General features: G+C 46.3%; 1 protein-coding gene and 1 non-coding gene across 2 annotated transcripts in view; both read right to left on the bottom strand.

The window, feature by feature from the left end:
• The window catches only part of LOC116463313 (alpha-2,8-sialyltransferase 8B), a 70,189-nt gene that overhangs the window by 30,768 nt on the left and 16,877 nt on the right, over positions 1–22,544 (bottom strand). Inside the window, exon 2 of the mRNA XM_032146347.2 lies at positions 3,019–3,081. Within this exon, the coding sequence (XP_032002238.1) occupies positions 3,019–3,081 (63 nt within the window). The remainder of the gene's footprint in view (positions 1–3,018; positions 3,082–22,544) is intronic.
• LOC116463353 (small nucleolar RNA U109) lies at positions 15,479–15,613 on the bottom strand. The gene has a single exon (XR_004246664.1). It is a non-coding gene; the product is annotated as a small nucleolar RNA U109 (small nucleolar RNA).

Genomic DNA, 22,544 nt, shown 5'->3' on the forward strand with positions numbered 1-22,544 from the left:
TTTTTTTTTTTTTTTTTGAGACAGAGTCTCGCTCTGTCACCCAGGCTGGGGTGCAGTGGCGTGATCTCGGCTCACTGCAACCTCCACCACCCAGGCTCAAGCAATTCTCCTGCCTCAGCCTCCTGAGTAGCTGGGATTACAGGCGAACACCACCACACCCAGCTAATTTTTGTATTTTAGTAGAGATGGTGTTTCGCCCATTGTCCAGGCTGGTCTTGAACTCCTGACCTCAGGAGATTTGCCTGCCTCGGCCTCCCAAAGTGCTGAGAGATTACAGGCTTGAGCCACTATGCCTGGTCCTACTTTGACTTTTGCAGGTAGAGAAGGAATTCGTTTAGGGGCGCATGTTGTCTCACACATTCCCTTCACACACCCACCTCCATTCCTCAATATTTCTGACTCCTTCTGGCTGATATCACTTGTCTTGAATTCAAATATCTGTAACTTTGCAGAGGATACAGAATTGACAAGTTTTGAGTAAGGCAGAGGAACTCTTCCTAGCATGCAGGCTTAAGGGAGCTTCTGAGAGGGTACACAAGACCTAAGCCTTTGGAATTTTTACTGTTTTCATGCAAGACGCAGAGGGTACAGTGGAAAGATTTCATGAGCTGTGTGACTGTGGGTTGATCACTTTACCTCTCTGAGCCACAGATTGCCCATTTATAGAAACAAGGTGTAGAAGAGACAGATATCCATCTCATGAGGTTCTGGAATTTTCAAAGGAGCACCGATGTTTCTGGCATGCCCCACTGGCTGCCACCTCATGAGGCTCTAGCAGGAGGTGACATTGCTGCATCCTTTTGGTACCAACAACTTCTGTGCAGAACACAGGCAGGGGCACCGACCTCAGGGACACAGAATTAGCAGCTTCACCCAAGCTTCGTTGAAGCCTACCTCAGTTGGCACGCACGACAGAAATGCTTTAATGTTGGTGATGAGGAGTTTTCGCACTAAGAGGCTAGCTGATGTGCTCATCAGAAATCAGTGACTGGGCTCTGGTGTCTCATGGCTCAAGGTGGGTTCAGTCTAGGGTGATGCTTCTCAGAGACTGGGGCACACTGGATGGCACCAGGCTCAGGAAAGAAGGAGCTGCAGAGGAATTCTACCGTGGTTGCTTGGAGAGGGGACCTGCTTGGAAACCTCCAGGAAAGGTTTCCAGACTTCTCCTGGACACAAGATGGCAAAGGTTGGAAAGGGAGAGAGATAAATGCTGGTGTGGATGATGGTAAAATTCCATTTCTCTCTCCACCTTCCAGGGTGAATTTGGATGGCATCCTGCATAGCCCATCATGGTCTTAAGGGATTTTAACCCTGGCTCAGTTGCAGTCTACCTGGGGGACTTGGAAAAGTCACTTCAGATTTCCAGACTCTGCCTTCTTATCTGTAAAATAAAGGGGATGGATTAGATAACTCCAGGGTCTACCTCGGTTCACAGGTTTTACATGCTCTGTGCTGCACAAACATGTTGGATTGGTGAGTTGAGATATTCCTCTTCAATGAATGTGTCCTCCTGTTTCCAGTCCCCTCCCCCATTTCCAAAACGACACTAGAGGTACATTTCAGGCTTAAGTTGCTTCACCTCCCGACTCCTGAACTTCACTCCCAGTGACCTTATTTGATGTCACAGATATATCCACAGTGGTAGTAACAAGCATCAAATAAGTACCTTGAACATATCAGGTGTTGGGCTAGATAGATCCTTACATTTGGTGGCTCTAATCCTTAAACACTCCTCAAAGAAGACACCGCAGTATTATTCTAATTAAATGGGGAAGCCAAGGCTCAGAGGGGTAAAATCACTTGCCTAAGGCCCTGGGGCGAAGCCAGGGCTGCCTGGCTCCCAGGACTGTTTTTTTCCACTTCTCATACTTGATTCCTATGAGACTGTGGCCCCTCAAGCTACCACGAGGACTTGGGCTTCAGGGGCAGGATCTTCTTTCTCCGAAACGGGGCATCATTTCATAATAGAACAGAGAGGGACTTAGGAGCACATGGCCTTTCTTTCCGCCATATTCACATTTCACCTGGCATAACACAGGCTTCATTCATAGCTCCAAGGTGGCTAAGAAGTCATTAGAGAGCTAGAAGCAATGATGTCAGGGACAGATGGAAGAGTTTCTTGAGTCAGTCATGTGGGGTCAGGGACAGATGTACTTCACAGGTCTCATACAGAAAAGAGATCTAAAAAAATATGGAAGGGCAAATAATAGACTATCCTCTGCATCATGTGGACCTCTTATTCCCACAACGACCAAAATAGGATATTTAGAAAGCAAAACAAGGCCCTGATTTTGAGTAGTAGCCTCTGTTTACATCATATAACTTGGCACTTCCTTCCACTGCTCCTTAAGCTCAGGCTTATAAGACTACAGGCTATAGCTATGGGGCACTTGTCATTGATGGAGAATGGGGACTCAGAAGCATGGTGCAGCCACAGCCAGGGGCAAGCCTGGGTTTGTGCGCTCTCCTGCATTAAGCTGTCCCCTGACAATCACTGTTCTGCACCATGACATGAAGTAGAAACACTCTTTCAGAATTTGGAGCGTACATTCAATAATCAGGGTTAACGTTACTGTGTTGACTCCCTAAATATTTTAAGAGGTCTCAGCAAAGTTCCCGAATGCTTTATTTTCCATCTTAACCTCCTGGCCAAGCCATTTATCACAATGAAATTGAGTGAAAATCCTGATTCCCTTCAGGGTCTCCATTGCTCAGCAAACATGCAAGTTTGAGTAAGCTCATTGGTGTCCCAGGCATTACAAAGTGGGTGGGCTCTTTTCCAGAAAGTGACTCTTACCCATCTGCATTTTCCATCTCTGCAGCCTCTAGACCTTGGGCCATTTCATGTGATCTTCCATTGACAGCTCCCCCAAAAAGTGATTAGGGAAATGCAAAGCCAAAGTGAAACGAAACAGATCTATTTGCTAAGTAAGAAGGGCACCATCCAGCAAAGAAGAGAAGCAGATTAATAGCTGCCTTACAGCAAAAACAAATGAACACAAAATCTAATTTACAAACCTATTAGATTTGCTATGTAAGCTGTTCACAGCTGATCTGATTGTACCTCTGCCTCCCGAATTCCTGCAAGACAAAGGAAATGCATTATTTATAAACTCAGCTCATCTTTGCAAAGCCCTCTTCAATTGCCAGGAGATCCCACAGCCCACCTGGAAAACTAGAGGGTAGAAGAGACCTCATTCTGGACTCTGCAGAATGAGCAAAGTCCTGGCCCCAGACACAGCCCAAACATTTCATAGGGTGTGGACCTCCTGGATCCTCCCCTGACCCCCTCCCTACTTGAATATTGTTCCAATTAGTAAGTACCCAGGTTCTCACTTGAGACCCTCATTTAAGACAGCAAATAAACTCCCTGGGGATTAGTCTCCCCTGGTGAATCCCACAGGATAGCATAATTCAACATGACTCAGCATCTGCTCTAGCACGGCTCAGCACCTGCTGGCTGTCTTCTCTTGCTTTCACTCACATGTAGTGCGCTGTTGTCCATTGCATTCTCTCCAACTTTGAGACACCCGAAATTCAACAGAGGCAGCAAGGTTAACTCAACAGTGCTTCCATTCAAATGTGATTGCAATTTGCTCTTTGGTGGCAAAAGAAATAGTATTAAGTGGTGTCACTCTGCTGGGAAGTGGGAAGGGTGTATGTGAGTCATGAGATCCCTTGTTTCTTCCTCTGTGGGATAGGCTTTTGAAGTAAAAGCACTCTAAGGCCCTTTCCAGCCCTACTCTCTATTCGGTTCTGCCAAATCCCATTCTGTCTGGCCACACGGTTTCATCCCGCTTCACTGACACGTTAGGTTGGGGGATGGATAAATACATGTGCCTCAAGTACCCCCGACTTTTTGCCCTGCATGTTTTAGAAAAGTTGTATATGAGATTCATTATTCTTATTAATTAAAAAATGATGGGTTATGCAGTTTGGGGAGGTAATGGGTGCTTTTCTCATTTTTTAAAGTTCCATTTAGCCTTTCAGTCAAGGTGTTGGCAGACTCCAAAGAAATAATTAAAATCACTGGGGAAGCTGTGTATTGAAAGGAACCTTGTCATTAAATGAGAACACTGCAGGGGGAGTTAGTGCCTATCCACACACTGGTTTTAAGTCTGGATTTTTGTATCCGATTTCCTTAGGATTCGCATACTTGTATATATCACATTGTGTGTGCACACACATGTGTGTGCATGCTTATATGTACATGTCTTTTCCGGATAAATTGTCTTTTCAACATTATTTGGCAACAGGCTATATTTACCCATTTCATAGGCAGATAACTAGACAACAGAAAGGGTATTATCACCTACCCAGTGTCTCACTTTAGTTCTCCCTTAAGGTTCCAAATTTCATCATTACAAATCTAGTTCTCAATTACAAAGAGTAACATTGGGTCTTCTCATTTTAATTCTATGCCTAATATTTATTTTTATCCCTCCCCGTTTCCCCTTGGAAATATCTCCTTAGGATAACAGCGTTCTTGTACTTCCACGTTGGGGTCTGGGAATGTCGGGTCAGCTCTGGTCTTGTAACCCACATTCACCTGGGTTGGGTCCCAAGGGCACTGCTGGATGTGCTATGGCCCGTGGGTCACTGTCTGCTCACATGCCCCTAGCTGGACCCTAGCCCTCAAAATCAGCCCTCCTTGGGGAGAGGGGAGACCTGCTAGGCCAGACATTAAGTCAAGCACAGTAATTCAATAAATGGTTTGGAATAGTTGGTTAACGATCTGGTGGTGAGTTGGGAGAAAAACAGTTGAGTGTTACCTTACTCTAGACAGAAAAAAAAAATCACGGATTTAACAAATGTTCCCCAAACTTCAGTAATTTTCAGATCCCTATCACCAGTTTTTCATATTTATCAACTGCACACACTATTATCCACTTAAATTTTAAAACAGACCCATCTTTAAAAACTTATCCTTACCCTAAGCAATATCCTCTGTGAAATACAGGTTTGATGTCTTGATTACAAAGGTATTAAAAAAAAACCCTACACAACCATTAACACAAGAATATTTATCAATAGAACTCCTAAAATAATCTTACATTATCACGAGGAGTACCAGGAGTACCTGCAACACCCTCTGAGAAAGACAGAATGAAACAGTTAATTTTTTTTTTTTTTTTTTTTGAGACTGAGTCTCCCTTTGTTGCCCAGGCTGGAGTACAGTGGCGTGATCTTGCATCACTGCAACCTCCGCCTCCCGGGTTCAAGTGATTCTCGTGCCTCAGCCTCCAAATAGCTGGGATTACAGGCACCCGCCACTATGCCCAGGTAATTTTTGTATTTTTAGTAGAGACAGGGTTTTGCCATGTTGGCCAGGCTGATCTCAAACTCTTGGCTTCAGGTGATCTGCCCAAGTCGGCCTCCCAAAGTTCTGGGATTACAGGTGGGAGCTACTGCACCCGGCCAGCCCGGTCAAAACAGTTGAATATTTAAAGAAGGAAACCCACAAGAAACTGGTAAGAACAGGGAAGAGGATATTCATCAAATCTTTGATGAGGGCTGAGGAGTGTATGGGAGGGACTTTTTAAATTTAGAAGAAAAAGAAGAAATTACCAAAAAAAAAAAAGTCGACAGATTTAACTTTATAAAAATTCAAAATTTGGCTTGTACTAAAAGCAAACCTCAACAAACCCAAACCCAGTTTCTTTCATGACATCTAAGATGGCTCTGGATGAGGATAGCAATATATCTAAGTTATTTTTTTCTTATTCATTCAACAAAAATATTTTGAGTAATATTATATTTCAGGCTTTGGCCAAGCTAGATATATATAGTCCCCATGCTTGTGGAGTATAGCTTAGGAGACAGTGGGGATGCATTAATCTTTTCTTTTTTTTTGCCAAGTGCCCAACCTCCCACCAGCTTTATTAAGACATAATAGACAAAAAATCGTGTATATATACTATGCGTAACATGATGTTTTGATATCTGTATACATTGTGAAATAATTAAGCTAACTAACATATCCATACACTAACTAACATATCCTCATACACTTACTTTTTTTCTTTTTGAGATGGAGTCTCGCTCTGTCACCCAGGCTGGAGTGCAGTGGCCTGATCTCGGCTCACTACAACCTCTGCCTCCTGGGTTCAAGCAATTCTCCTGCCTCAGCATCCCAAGTAGTTGGAGTTACAGGCGCCTGCCATCACACCCGGCTAATTTTTGTATTTTTAGTAGAGATGGGGTTTCACCATGTTGGCCAGGTTGGTCAACTCCTGACCCCCTGACCTCAGATGATCTGCCTGCCTTGGTTTCCCAAAGTGCTGGGATTATAAGCGTGAGCCATCGCGCCCGGCCCACACTTACCATTTTTTGTGTTAAGAACATATAAGATCTACTTTCTTAGCAATTTCAAGTACACAATACAGTATTATTAACTGTAGTTATGCTGTACAGACCTCTAGAACTTATTTCTTCTGTCTGAAACCTTGTACACTTTGCCCAATACCTCCCCTCCTCACAGCCCCACCCCCATTCCCCGAGAGCCAGGCTTAGAGGAGACTAAATGCCTTGAGATAGCTGGCTCCAGCCTTTCTCTTTTCCTGCTTCCAGCCAGGTCCTGGAGAACATTGAGTCTTGCTGATTTGGGATACTACAAATCCATGCACTTTTTCGTGCCAGTTCTTACTCAAACTCAGGGGTCCTCACCCTCAGCACTCGATATTTTGGTGGAGATATTTCTTTGCTGGTGAACTCTTGTTTTCTGCCTGGTGCCTTTCAGAAGAGGAATCCCCCATACCTCACCCCCGGCCCCACCAGCCCGCCCATCCACATCACGTTTCCATGCAAACCCCCTAACCCAGCATCGGTGCCTCCCTTCCAAACCATCCCAATTTTCAATTCTCAGCTGCCATTTCCTTTTTTCCCAAAGCACTCAATTCTATTATAGCATTTGCCACCTTCTTCTCATATTTAATTACTTCATGGAATCACAGATGGGAGGCTTTACAGAAATCTTGTCATTTACACAATCCGAACTCCTCCTCATACAATCAAAGGGACCAAGGCCCGGGGATTTGTGTGCCAGGTTCAGCTTCCTCCTGCGGGCCACAATAAAGTGTTAAGTCCTTGAGGGGGTGTGTTAACCATGTCTTTTATTTTCTGTATTCCAGTGCTTTGACATTTGGGGCTTTTCTGACCCTGGAGAAACTGCCCCTCCCAGGGTTAGCCGATTTCTAAAGACAGCAAACGACCCTTCTGGGAATGCTCCTGTCAAATTGCAATCTTGAATCCACACCCCTACTGTCTCATTTATTGGGGGCCAGTATTCCCCTGCCCTGTTGTAGGGCCAGGTATTCCCCTACCCTAATTACCCTAGGCTAGGTACCATGGAACTAGCGACAGCTCCTACCCTGCAGAGCCTGCTGAAATTAGTCAAACTAGCCAATCCTAAACCTGCTCTGGCCCCACCTTGCCCATTCTTTCCTGTGCAAACCATAAGAAAGGCTCTCACCAGCTTTCCCCTCCTTCTGCCTCCAGACCAACCCCAGTATCTCCTTGTGTAGAGCCCTGTGATGGGAGTATAACAAACTATCTTCTTCTTGGCAGTCATTGCTTCATCTGTTGGCCTTGACATACCTAAATAATAACAGAACCTATAGTAAAACAGAATAGAAGCCTGTCTTGTTCACTTTCTTAGCCTTGCACAGTACTTTGCCCCATTGGGACTCAGTGAAGCAAATCAGGCTTCAAGAATTAAGTGGGGGCTTTTCTTCTAAAGTTGTCCCTGCAGTTTATGTGCCGTGTTCCTGCACATTATTTACACCGCTTCACCTCTCAGTTGTTCATAGGACAGGGGAGACCATCATTCAAAGAAACTGGGCTGCAGATGTTTGGCTCTAGAATAAATCACAGGAATTGACGAGGGATTTGTTTTTTCTAATTAGGTTTTGCCTCAAATGTTATTAAAATAAGCTTATATTCTTTGCGATGGGGAACTGCTGATACCTGCCTGGTTGATTGATAGAAGATGATCGGGTAAGAAACATTTGCTAAAGATAATTCACAGAGTGCTGAAATTGTAGAAACAGAGATGCTTAGATCATCCAAATCAGAAAATATATGGGGATACTCTTGGCACACTATAAAGAACTCTATAAAATAAGGTATAATACTAGTAATAACAACTGTCCATTTGACCCTGCTACAATATTCTCAACCATTGTAAGGGTAGAGGTTGACGACTTTAAAGGTCTACATTTTAGAATGTCAATTTTACTTTGGGAGGCTGAGGTGGGTTGATCACGAGGTCAGGAGATTGAGACCATCCTGGCCAACATGGTGAAACCCCATCTGTACTAAAAATACAAAAATTAGCCAGGTGTGTTGGCGTGCACCTGTAGTCCCAGCTACTCAAGAGGCTGAGGCAGGAGAATCACTTGAACCCAAGAGGCAGAGGTTGCAGTGAGCTGGGATCGCCACTGCACTCCAGCCTGGGTGACAGAGCAAGACTCCGTCTCAAAAGAAAAAAAAGAATGTCAAAATTGTTTTTACACTATGGACATTATATTCTCTCCTAGTAGAATGTACACAGTAAACTATGATAGTAAATAAAAATGGCATGTTAAAAAAATGTAAAACAAAATCACACCACACACAGCTGGATCTATTCTAGTGAAAAGCAAGTAGCAAAACCTGAAAACTGTATTTTTGCTTAGCCTCTTCATCCAAGCCCAATTGTTTATTTTTAATAATTTTTTAATTGAAAATTCATAACTGTGTATGTATGGGGTACATCATGATGTTTTGATATATACACCAAGCCCGTTATTTATAGGTAAGGTAAGGCCCAGTGTGCGGAAATCTCCTAGCTGTGTTAGAATTTCCCACGTTTACAGTTTCTCATGGGAGAGTCAGGCTCAGAATGAACTTTCAGGAGCTGACAATTTTAATTAAGAATCTAGACCCAACTTAAACATTTTCTATGCATTCTTGAGAATAGAAAATGAAACTAAAGCACAATTCATGAATTTGCAGATGGTTCTTCCTTCACATTTTTGGTAGACTAATGAATGCTTTTTTTCAATTTGCACATTAAAACCACTGGGGTTTATGCCTGTCAACAGCCCAGGAACAAACTCCAAGGACACATGGACAGGAGAAAAGTGAGGAACAGGATGACTTGGGGTCGGTCACATGACTAGAGCCAGGGCTATCAACAGTCGTCAAAGGCTTTTGTTTTAAGAATTCTTCCCCTGAATCCCAATTTTTAAAATTGTGGTAAAATAAGTATAACATGAAATTTGCCATCTGCTATGCTTGAATGTTTTGTTCCCTTCAAAATTTATGGTCGAATGGAAACTTAACCTCCGATGCAACAGTGTTAGGAGGTGGGGCCTAATGGCAGGTGTTTAGGTCTAAGAGCTCTGCCCATATGAATGGGTTAATGCCACTATAAAGATGACTTTTGGGAATGGATTGACTTTTTTCTGCCATTCTGTCATGTGAGGACACAGTGGTCCTCCCCTTTGGAGGAGGCAGTGCTCAATGTGCCATCTTGCAAGCAAAGAGACTGGGCCCTGCCCTGCTGGTGCCTTGCTCTTGGACTTCTCAGCCTCCAGAACTATGAGAAATAAATTTGTTCTTTCTAAGTTACCTGGCCTGTGGTACTCTGTTATAGCAACACAGAATGGACTAAGACAACATCTTAACCATTTTTTTTTTTAAGATATAGTCTTGCTCCATAGCCCAGGGTGAAGTATAGGGGCGTGATCTCAGCTCACTGCACCCTCCACTTCCCAGGTTCAAGTGATTCTCCTGTCTCAGCCTCCTGAGTACCTGGGATTACATGAGCCACTGAACCTGGCCCGTCTTAACCATTTTTAAGTGTACAGTTCGGTGGTGTTAAATACATTCATAATGTGCAACCACCATCTGTCTCCAGAACTTTTGCATCATCTAAAGAGAAACTCTGCACTCATTGAGCAAAAACTCTCCCTCTTTACATCTTTTCCCCATAACTACTATCTACTCCCTATCTTTATGAATTTGCCTATTTTAGCTATTTTATGTAAGTAGAATCACACACTATTTGTTCTTTTGTGTCTGGCTTCTGTCACTTAGCATATGTTTTCAAGGTCTCATCTGACACATAGCATGCATCAGAAGATGTGGCATTTGATGCAGAAGTTGATACGGCAGTTCTAAGGAGGCAGAACATCACAGAGATGAGCAAGGGAAGACCCCTCCAAAGTGATACTGTCTAGAGTCTTGAGCACAGATGATTAGAATAGCAGTAGAGGTCCCACCAGCTGACAAGTGCTTGACTGGCTCAGGCACTCGCCTGCCCCAGAACTTCCTTGGCTAGGAGCTTTTAGAATTTGTTGTCTGCAGAACAACCAAAGGTGCTACCCATCTTCTTTTCCACCTGAGGAGCTGGCTGTACTTGGCCAAGTGCTCAGATGCGCAAGGGGCCCCAGCCTTGGTTGACCTAGTACAGATCCTTACCATGAGTTTGGCAATGCAAGAATCTTCAGTCACCCCAACACAGTGGGAAACAGCACCCTATCCTTTGGCCTGGGCCACTTTGCACTCCTGAAGAGATTCCATCACGGGGTCTCTCTGATTCACCTTGAGTAGCAGGCAGTTGCCTGAGTCCTTGTCTGTAGTCTTGGTAGTTCCTTTCCAGCTGAGCACAGGGAGATGATTCCCTGTCACGTGGATATAACCTGCACTAGCAGAGAGCTTCTGCCAAGTTTCTCAGTCATCCTGGGCCAAGGCATCTTCAGTAGACACCACTGAGTAGTCCTTGATGAAGGACTTGTACCTGTCTACCAGCTGGTCAGAAGCGATGTAACTGCTAAGGACATCTGGAGGCTTGAACTTCAAGGTCATATTTCCCAAACTGTAAGAACTAGAGGCTACTGTCCATGCCATTCACTACTTATAATACAGCCAGCCTTTCTAATCACATTCCATAGCAGCTCCAGGGTTCTGTATTCTCTAGGATATGAGTCAGCAAACTTTTTCCAAAAAGGCCAAATGTAAATATTTTAGGCTGTATGGGACAAGAGGAAAAATAGACGGTACTATGCAGGTACTTAAGTAACAAGAGAGAAAATAAGTTTCCACCAATTATTTATTGACAAAATTTAAGCTATAATAATAATTGAGACCATGTTTTTGTCACAAAAAACTTCATTAGGCCTGCTAATGAGAATAATGTAATTTTGTGGGGGAGGGCATATGATTTTGCTTAATTAGGATTCAAAGTTAGTATTCCAGCCATCACGATGGAAAGGTAGCCTCGTTCTTCTACAAAGCCTTTCCTTGGTTCTCTGAGACACTGTTATCTTCCCTCCTGTGAACACACCAGAGTGTGATACCTAAATCTCTCTTTAGGAACTTACATTCTACCTTTACAGCATTGGGGAACTTTTCATACAAGGAAGCACGTTAAGAGAGTAAGCTCGGAGCTAACACTCTCTGGGTCTGTAATTATAGCTGAACAAATCATTATCTGTATGATCTTTGAGTATTACTTAACCTATCTAGAAGCTTCCATCTGTTTTCTCATCTATAGAGTAATAGTATCTACTTCATGGGTTTGTTGTAAAGATCACATGAGCTAATGAATGCAAAGAGTTAGAACAGTGCTTGATGTATTGTAAATCATTTGATACTAATGTTATTCTTCTTTTGAATTTTTCTGTTTTTGGCTGGAGGACAAGCCATGTAATAACAAGGAGCTGGCTGGATTTCACCTGTGAGCCAATGTTTGCTGATTCCTGCTCTAGGATGTGAAAAGCAAAACACCCCTTGTCCTCACTAGGAGGAATCTTTGCCGTATTTCTGCCTGATGACATCCTTCTGGTAAAGCACAGCTTTCCTGAGGTTACGGTTCCAGCAGGGAGAACCATGAACTCCTGCACTGCTGGCTCATTACCAGTGTGAAAACTACCATGGACCTTGCTGAAAGCTGGCATTGGCTAGATACTTTTGGATTGCCAGCCAGGACCCATTGTGACAGTACAGGTGGCTCCTTGCAGCAGCTTCAACATTACAGACAGCAAGCAGCATTTCTAGTAAGGTCTTTGCACCCAATTTAGATGTGTTCCCAATTAGATTTAAATTCATGCCTTCTTCCAGTTTGTTACTCTCCCCCAATTTCACACACACAGCTTCTTGCCCACCAAGACGGTCGGAATAGCTTTATTGAGGTGCCCAACAGCCTTTGAGATACTTTTCCTATACAGCAAGCCTTAGCCTTGTACTGAAGCTCTTGAACCTCATAGATACTGAGACACCGCTGGGCACAGCAGCTCTGGAGACCTATGTTGGTTTCGACCTTGATAGTGTTGTTTCCATGACAGTTGCCATCTCTAGTATTGAACTTCTGAGGGTGTTGCAGGGGCCAATGGGGAGAATTTTGGGTGTCTCTCTTTTTATGATGACTTCTGAGCTCTCCTTATTGACTGCTCAGTTCTTTTCTTGCCATCCCTTCTGCCTTCAATTTAAATATTAGCCTGATTGGATTTATCCTTTTGCTTTGATTCCAGCAAACTTTTGCTTGTTAATCAGCTTTTACTGGTGTACCAAAAGGTACAAGCTCACTCTTGGCTCTCTCCTTTGCTCAACTTCAGAAGACATCCCTGAGAACTTTGGGCTTTGATTACGTTCCAGCCAATTTCCCTAGTCATTACATAAAAGTACTTAGAGGCATCTGCACATCAAAATGCAAGTAAACAGGTCACTCGGATGCCAAGCAGTTCTTACTGCAATCGTTCCTGATCCTTCCTCTTTCTCATAATGAAACTGTGGGTCACCTATAACCAAGGGGGACAATATAACTTATCATCCAAACCAGAACACTTTTGGAGTGAACAGAAACGCCAGAGAGGATTCATACACAGGGACTACCAACTGAAGCAGGACTCATCCTCTGATCTGCACCCATCTTATAAAGGAGACAGACTTTAAAATACAGACTTCGGTTCGGGTGCAGTGGCTCACGACTGTAATCCCAGCACTTTGGGAGGCTGAGGCAGGTGGATCACGAGGTCAATAGATCGAGACCATCCTGGCCAACAGGGTGAAACCCCATCTCTAGTAAAAATACAAAAAATTAGCTGGGCGTGGTGGTGCACGCCTGTAATCCTAGCTACTCCGGAGGCTGAGGCAGGAAAATCACTTGAACTCAGGAGGCGGAGGTTGCAGTGAGCCTAGATTGCGCCACTGTACTCCAGCCTGGTGACAGAGCGAGACTCCATCTCAAACAAACGAACAAACAAAACAACAACAAAAAACAGACTTCTGAGATAATGCTGCATTCTGAAATCCTTAACACTCAAAACCCCAGAAACCAAAGCAATTAAAACCCAAGGCAATACATACATATATGCTGTTGGTTGAACTGGACCTAGTGAAAAGCTATGGGCAGAGAGGACCACTTCTCTATGGTGCTCATGGCTATAGAGCCTTTGCTGAGTTCCCCCATCCCGATTTTGGAGCTCCCTACTATGCAACGAGCCTGGGCCTCTCACCCTGCCTCGGCGTCCTGGACATACCTGCAGAAGGGCGCCCCCTATATTCAGCCACCATTATCTCTATGCATTCGGCTTCAGCACCCCCTCCCCAGATCATGGCCAGGCACAGGACCGGGGTCCTGCTCATCTCTGCGTTGCTGTGGGAGGGTGTATTTCCCGCACATCCAGTGTGTTCCAGAGAGGACCACTCAATGAAGAGATGAGCCCAAATCACTGAAGATGACCCTCTTCTGTAGAAAAGAGGATTCAGAGAAGTCCATATTCCCCTCAGCGATTTCTCTCTCGCCAGCTCTTTGCAAACTTTCTGAGGTTCGTCTACACTAGTTGTCTCTATTTCCTCACTCCACCCCCTGCTTCTTCCGAGCCTGGCTGGTTTGTGTTCCTGTCCCTGTCCCTGTACCAAGAGAGCTCTGATGTGGCCACCTTGCAATGACATTCTTCAGCCCCCAGATGGCTGGAACCTCATCGGTGTTGGATGAGGGTGGCCACTCCCTCCTTCCTGGAGAGGTGAATTGGGGCTCCCTGGGTCTGGTTCCCACCTTCTGCCTGCCTCACACGTGGCCCTGGAGAGACCTTCTCTCTGGGAGTGGGGAGGCAAATGTCCCCTTGGGCACCCCCGGAGGAAACATGCTGTGGCTAAGAGACATGACAAAAGATCCCAAATGAAGGGATGGGTTAAAGTCCCCAGGGCATCTTTAAGAGCCTTCTGGCCCAGAAAATCCATTATTTTACGTCATCCCCTCGCAACACTTTAAGACTTCATTTAAAATGGCATAAAATTCCTCCTTGATCCTACTGTTCCCCTGGCAGGGGTGCCACAATTAAAAATTGTGATTTTTCTCTATATTTACACCCAACAAGATTTTGTTCAGCATTACTTTCTACAGTTTTTCTTACCTAATGAAAGTTTTGTAAAATTTCCAAATACTAAACACCGTTTGAATATATACATATATATTTTCAAACTAAACAGCTTCTCTCCCCCTCAACCAAAGTTCACTCTGTAAGAGTGATGCCTCCACCATCCCAAGTGACCATTCTTGTTCCAGACAGGACAAAAATTCTCTTGCCTGTCTCTTCCTTAGACAGGGATGCAGATTCCAAGACATCAATTAAAAATATTAAGAACTTCATTCTCTTGAGCCCCTCCATGTGCCAGGCACTCTACCAAAGGCTTTTTTTTTTTTTTTTTTTGAGGTAGGGTCTCACTCCCATTGCCCAGACTAGAGTGCAGTGGCGTGATCATGGCTCACTGCAGCCTCGACTTCCCAGGCTCAGCTGATTCTCCCACCTCAGCCTCCCAAGTAGCTGAGACTACAGGCATGTGCCACCATGCCCCATATTTTTTTGTTGTTGTTATTTTTAGTAGAGTTTGGGTTTTGCCATGTTGTTCAGGTTGGTGTTGATCTCCTGGGCTCAAGTGATCCGCTGGGCTCAGCCTCCCAAAGTGCTGGGATTATAGGCGTGAGCCACCATGCCTGGCCCATAGTAACTTTCTTATTTCTGACTTGGTTTTGGAAATAGGACACCCAGGCTCAAAAAGGTTAAGTGATTTGCCAAGGGTCACCCGGAAAGCAAAGCAGCAGAGCAAGGATTTGATCGTGGTCTGCATGAAGCCCAACCTCCCATGCCTGCAGAAAGTGGCCCCCCGCATCCTGCCCTTCACCTCCTGCCCAGGAGGATTTAATATACGTCCAGGAGGCCCCAGAGAATTAAGAGGAAGCAAGGGTTACTCAGCAAACAGTTGTGAGATGGCGAGTTAGCTAAGTGGGAAAATATTCAAGCTAGACTCTCCACTCACATTACACTATAAGGATAAGACGTGACCCAGCCACTCAAAGCGATGCATAGGAGCAGTTTTATATGAAAATTCATGCAATCTGCCATTGCTCAGTTTATTCAGTGACCATTACTGACAGTCACTGGGCCTCACACCGCAGATACATTGTTAACCTCAGATGTCATTTTTCCTTTTTTATTGTAGGAGAAATATACTACACAGAACCTTAACCAAGAGGTTGGCAGCCCTGAAAACTCATTTCATTCATGTCACATGGTATGGATAAATCCATGCTCTTTAAAGAGAAGCAGAATGCCCATCCAGCATGCCATGCTTTGCTCTTGAGCCTGCCTCGAGGGGACTTGAAAGACCCCTGCTTTCAAGCAGGCTTTCTTCCCTCTCTTTTGTTCCCTTCCTGATGTACCCGCATTCGGACACAGCATCCCTGTGAATGTCAGCTGCAGCCTCTTCGTGAGAGAATTTCTGGAGAGCACTCAGTTTGGGGAGGACTTTGAAGTCACTTTTCTTCTGGGTATTTGATGTGTCCCCTTCCTCACCTGCCTGGTTCTAAGCAATGGCCACTTCCTCTGCTCCAGTGGCCATGGTGGTGACCACTCAGGAAGCCCTGGTGTCAGATGGAAGGAGGATGGATGGGACCACCGGCAGAGGCGACTGGAGTTCTGGTCCCTGATGGGTTGTAGTTTTACAGCCCTAGACCTCTCTCAGTCTTGATGTCCTCCTCTGTCAACTGGGGTCCTGCTGTAGGATTAAAATAAGAAGGACTGCACAGATGTGGATGTTAGTTGCAGTATTGTTGAAGGTGATGGCTACTGCCCTTTGGAAAGGAACAAACCAGTTGCTGCCTGTGGAGTTCGACAAGTCCCCTTGGAAGAGCTGTCCTTGGGTAAGTTGGTTTTGAACAGGGCAGTCCATTAGGGAGAAACAAGAATCAGTGGAGGACAGAAAGTGGAGTGTGCTAGTGTGGTAGAACCACACTGCCTGCTGTTGCCCCTGCAGCTTTCATGGATGGAGTGCTGGGGGCCCGTTCAGAGGGGGGCCCACTGGGGAGTGGACATGTGCATTTTCTTTTCTTCAGCACAAGAGGCACATCCGAAGATCACATGGCCAGGAGGTGGGTGAGGGCTGCCCACCATCCACGGGGCTGTGCAGGACTGAATCCCGGTGGGACCCTGGCATGGAGACCCTTGCAGCATGTCCCCATCTCTCCTGGAGCAGGTCCAACGGCACATTCTCTCTGCTCTGCCAGTGACCTGAGCACGACCCTGAAGTACCCCTTAGGCCATAGACTCCCGCCTCCTTCATCCTCTGGCAACGCTTTCTCCGGGTTTTCTTTGAACTTCTCTTTCCCAGCCTCTCAGGATGCTGGGGTTGGTGTGAGTGTGCCCGTTGCACGCGCTGCTTTTCCAAACCCTGCTTCCGTTGTCCCTCCGTGTCTGATCTGCCTCTGGACACCTCAGTCCTGGCTCCAGTCACAGCACATCCTGGCCGTCTCCACACACCTCCCACCCACCTCCACCCCTTCCACCTGTCTCTCCCGGTGTCCTCTCAGGGAATGGCAGCCACCCCTAGTTCATTCAGAATCAGGGTGATGTCCACACTCCCCACTCTCCCTCACTACACCCCCACCCCACCTCCAAGGGTCCCCCAGCCTCCAGATTTGAGCTCGCCCACCTGAGGGTGAGTGCCAGTGCCCTCATCCCTCTGCCATGAATCTCTCCTGTGCCTCTGTCTTATCTGCCCATGTGCAGAGACTGCTTATCTGCCAGCGCCCCCCTACACAGACACAGCTTTCCGAAATGCAGTGTGCCACGTGCCTCTCTCTCCTTTAAACTCTTCAGGGTCTCTGACCGACCCCTGCAGCTTTCAGAATCAGGTTCAGATTCCTTAGCATGGCACAGAGACCCTTTCTGAACTGCGCCTTCAGCCTCATCTTCTTTTCCACACATCCACCTCCTACCAAGGGACAGTTTCTGGAATGCGTGACTCAGTTCACAAGCCTGTGTCTTTAAATATCGTGCCCTCTCTCTGGAATCCCTTGTTCTATTTTTCATTTGCTGACCTCAGAGTTTATAAACTGCCAGCCCTGGGTCCTATCTGGCCTAAACATGTGTTCAGGGGCTTGCATGTTCAACCTTTTCAAAATCAGAGGCTACTGTTTAAAACTCAAGAGACTAGTCGTTATAAAATAGCCTCATTTCTGGCTCCTTTTAAACAGTCAGAAGATCTGGTGACACTGAACCATAGTCATTGCTGGAGTTGGGAAGTATCTGTGTCCTCTCGTTGTGGGGGTGGGGGGGTGCATATGCTACATTTTTCTACAGCCCACACTACTCCCTACTGTCTTACACTGAGCGTCATCACTTACGTCTGTGACTTGCCTGGACCCTAAAGGCATTTGGGTTTAAGATCCCTAGACTCATCCTATCAATTAGCAAAATTCAGCTCATGTCACTTTCTCCACAAACTTCCCTGACTCAGAAGCCCCTCCCGTGCCAGGTACATTAGGACTGCAGGCCCTAAGGAAGTGGCAGAGGTGCTACTTTCTTGCCCCTTCTCAGTCCCAGCTGACCAGATGCTTATTGATAAAATCAAGCAGAAGCAGAAGGAGGAACACCCAGGGGCATGGTCCTTTTCCCCTGTAATGTTCAGAAACAAAAGCTTAGGAGTTCCATGCTTCCTAAGACGCTTGATGAGGCTGCTTCCTGGGCTTGCTGAGGACCAACAGATAGACTAGGAAGAGGAAGCCAGCCCTGGCCTCTGGAAGGGTAACAGCCTCAGGTGTCTTCAGGCATCAGCCATGACCTCCGTCCACACTTTTCCCAGCCATGCTCTTTTAGGAGTCCAGGGCTCTGGGGAGGAAAGGGGGCAGAGGAGAGGTTCTGCCTCTTGGGTCCTCCCTGTGAACCACTTCCTGATTGGCTAGGGGAAAGCCCAAATATGTGTTCAGGGTGGAAGAAATTAACTCCAGCCATGTTGACTTAGGGTATGGGAAATGGCTGCATCCAACTAATGCCACGATAGCTTGTGGTGGGTGCGGGTGGGGTGGTGATGGGTCACAGAGAGGATGGTGGCCCTAGGGATGTGACCAGCTTGATGCTAGACTCAGGTATCTGGATGCAAGCATGAGAAGAACCTTGCTCAGATGGATGGATGTTGAGAGGAGTAATTATTACCAGAGTTAATGCTGCCTGGGCCCTTGCCACATGGCAGTCCCTGCTGTGGATTTACTCCTTTCATCCCTGTCCCAACCCTATGAGTTTGGCATTTTTCTTCCTCCAATTGACTTAGAGATGTTAAGCATCGTATGCCAAGGTTGACAGTGAGGAGGGAGCTCTAGGCGGGATTTGAATACACCTCCGTCTGATAGATTGTCTCCAAATTGGGAAGTAGGTGCAAAGGTGAGGTTGGGGTGGGGGCTTGTCAGAACCTGAGCTGAGTCAAAACCGGAATGTAGTGTCACAGGAACAGACTGACAAGGGAAGCCAGAGGACAGGGCCAGGCAGCCAATGTACCTGGGTCACTACATCTGACTCCAGACAGACGCCAGAGCTTCACCCAGCCAGATTCGAGAGGCAGAGGTACGAAGCCAGGTCAGGACAAGGGAGTGTGTGCAGGGACCTGGGGTTGTCCCCTGTGATTTTATTCCTCTGCCTTCCTTCTTGGCAGTTCTGGCCCTGTGCTTTGAATATTTCCAGCAGATTCCATCAGGATGTTCAGGCTGTGCAGAAGGCGGAGAGGCTGGCTTCTGTTCTGAACACCCACAGAAGAGAGGTACAAAGAAGAATCAATGGGTCCTTCCCTCCTTTGCTTTTCCTGTTGCCCTGAGTATCAGCACAGACTCCCACTTTCGGCTGGGCCTGGAGGGGGCATGAAAGTCACAGCCTATTAGCCCCCAGGGTCTGGGCTGGTGGCTGTAGACGGTGCCCTGAGGGCAATGGCTGAAGGTGTCATTGAGGGCATCACATCCGGGGCTGCCTCAGAGCCTCATCCTCTCCCCACACTCCTGTCATCAATTTCTTATAGAAAACTTCAAGAAAGAGGGCCAGAGTGAAAAGGGATTATCTGCCGCTCTCTAGGGATTAGAAGAATCCAAAGGCAGAGAGAATTCTTCCCTGCTGACTTCTCCACATGACCACAGGGGCCTGACAAGTGGACAGGAGATTTAACCCTTTTGTCCTGGGCAGATCACATGCACGTGTCAAGCACCCTGGCACACAAAGGGCTTCCCGGGGGCACATCTGGAACAGGGCTGTACTTCAGTAAGTGTGCGGTGAGGATGTGCAGAAGCTACCCACCCCCTGGCCAGGAGGAGGGTGGAAATGGGATATGGCCTCCCTGCTTTCTTGACAAACATGCTTCTTTGATACAATACTATAAACCGAGGTGGTAAACGAGAACACAGTCTTCAGTATGGTCCCTAGCTCCACCTTAACTTGCAGAATATTCAAGACTGAGTTTCCTCACTCCTTCAAAAGGGTGAACTGTGAAGAGTGAAAGAGGTCATGAAAACATATCAACAGCTGGCAGATGCTATTTTCATTTTAATGTAATTACTGTTCTGATTAAAAGCTTTTTGAGAGGAGGATAGGTGATGGCTGAGTTCTACCTTCCCTTCTTTTTGTTTCAATTAACATGCCTTTCTTTTTCGAGCATTATGGAGCACCTACTCTGCAATAGGCACTGAGGAGGGCTCTGGGGTCGCAGTGGGAATGGAGACAAATAGTCTCCAGTTTGAAGGTGCTTAAAATAGAAATTTGGGGACATGAAACAAGCACACACTCACCGCCCCCCCCCACCCCCACTCCACACCAGCCGGCAAAGGAACAGAGCTATAAACACCTACCCATTACTGGGCAATGCTGAGAAGAAAACAGGGGCAAGGGCCAGATGCAGTGGCTCACGCCTGTAATCCCAGCACTTTGGGAGGCCGAGGTGGGCGAATCACTTGAGGCCAAGAGTTTGATACCAGCCTGGCAAACATGGTGAAAGCCCATTCCTACTAAAAATACAAAAAATTAGCTGGGTGCGGTGGCGTGCGCTGTAATTCCAGCTGCTTGGGAGGCTGAGGCATGAGACTTGCTTGAACCTGGGAGGCAGTGAGCCAAGATCACACCACTGCACTCCAGCCTGGGTGACAGAGCAAGACCCTGTCTCAAAACAAACAAACAAACAAACAAACAAACGAAACAAAAAAACACAGAGGCAAGTGGTGGTGGATACCAGACTGCATGCATACTGGGGAGCGGACAGGAAGGGCTGTTTCAAGAGATGGCATCTGTCAGAACCCTGAAGGAAGATGGGGAACCAGCTTTGCAAAGGGCTGTGGGAAGAATATCAGGCAGAGAGGTCTGCGTGGGCCACAACTTGAAAGGCAAGAAGAGCCTAATGGGTTAGAGGATCCCAATCGTCCCTCCTTTAAAATTCACCACGTTTCCAGGCCCTGCTCACCAAGGCAGATGGTCTGAACCTTCATCCCTCCTCTTCCCCTCCCCACCTCTGCCATTTGGTCTCATTTTCACCTGACTGTGACCGTATCATTGAACCTCTCCCCCTTTCCTTCCCTCTTCTCATTTCTTTAGTTATTTTTACAGATGCACTCTTTTATTTGTAAAATTTTGTTCTCCTGTCTGCCTCCACCCCTCACCCACTTCTCCTTCCTTTTCACACCTCTGGCAAGGCCAGTCTGCCCTCACTGGCCCCTTTATCAGGGACCTCTCTTTGGAATCTCGCTTCACCCCACAATTCCAAGGAAGGAGGTCTCTCAAATGCCACTGGGGATCTGCTGACAACCTGGCCTGAGGTCCTCCTCTGTAAAGACCCTCCCGCCGGGAGCACCTGCCTGTCTTGCCTTGCTTCTTCCTCTTGGTTGTCGCGTACTTCCCTCACTGCCCTTCTGCATGGCCTCTGCTACCTTGGTTTCTGTTTCCGATTCTCTAAATCAGAGCAAAGACCCAAGCTTAATCCTGGGGTCTTTTCTACTTTAGAGATTTTATCTACACTAAGAGCTTCAACTGCCATCTCCCCCAGAGGGTTTCGGATCTAGCCTAACCTCCAGCCTAACTTCTCTCCTGTTATTCTCTTATGAATTGGTCCCCAGCTGCCCACCATTGAGGTGATTGTGGACAAGTCACTTTCTATCTCAGGGCTTCACTGGCTGTACCTATAAAATGAAAGAGGGGTGGTTCTGCTGCCCTCTTATCCCCTAGTTGCTCCAGTAAGTGGTGGCTTAATAATTTTTAAATGTCTTCATTTCCACATAGATAAACTCAGCCTCTTAAAATAATCATGTTTAAAACCAAACTCACTATAGGACCATAACACACAGCTTCCCCTCTGATGTCCTGCACCCACAGTGGGCTCAGTTGTTCACGCAGGCATTACTGACTATCCCGAGGGTGTTGGAGAGCTGTCATTTCTTCTTCATAATCATGGCTTCCTAACTCCCTCCTCCTTTTCAACACCCCGGCCCAGCCCTCAGTGACACTCCCATGGTGGTCTTCCCGGCACCTGCCCCCTCCAAGCAACTGATGCATCGTCTGCACATACCTTTGGTCAAAGCACTTCAAGGGTCCCAACTGTCCACAGCGGCTCCTCTTAAGCTTTTGTGGGTCCCTTTGGGAATCCTTTGAAATGTTTGAACCATCTGCTCAGAAAAATGCCTACAATTTCAAGGGGTTTGTGGATCTCCTGAACCCCATCACAGATTCTTTAGAGGTCTCTGGACTTCATGTTAAACCAGGAACCCTCAAAGAATCAAGTCTGAGTTCTTCGGCCCTTGACAGCCTGGATCCAAGCCCTCTGTCCTCCCCTACTTTCCTCCACCTCTAGGCACTGCCAGAGTCTGTGGCAGCCACGTCCCAAATGTGAGAACAGTCCTCCTTGTACATGGGAAACTTCCTTTCTGGCCATTCTCTCCATCTAGGTCAGCAATGTCATTCTTTTTCCAGTTCAAGTCCTTGGGCCCTTCCTTCAAGTCCCCAAATCCTGCCTTCTCTCATCCCCAGTCCTTGGTAGGGAACCCCCTCTTTGGAGCTCCTATGGCAGGAATCATCAGTACTATGAGCACGCTATTGTTATTTTTGTTTTTATTACCTGTCAGCTCACCATGGGAGGTCAGGGATGGCAATTAGGCTGATACACTACTCTCATAAGATGTTTGTTGGTGATAATGAATTTTCCTGATAGCTAAGTGAAGAAGGCTTCCAAAATCACTACATTTAACTATGCTTGAAAATACCTTT

Source organism: Hylobates moloch, unplaced genomic scaffold (genome assembly GCF_009828535.3).
Source record: "Hylobates moloch isolate HMO894 unplaced genomic scaffold, HMol_V3 SCAFFOLD_33, whole genome shotgun sequence".
Taxonomy (NCBI): Eukaryota; Metazoa; Chordata; class Mammalia; order Primates; family Hylobatidae; genus Hylobates; species Hylobates moloch.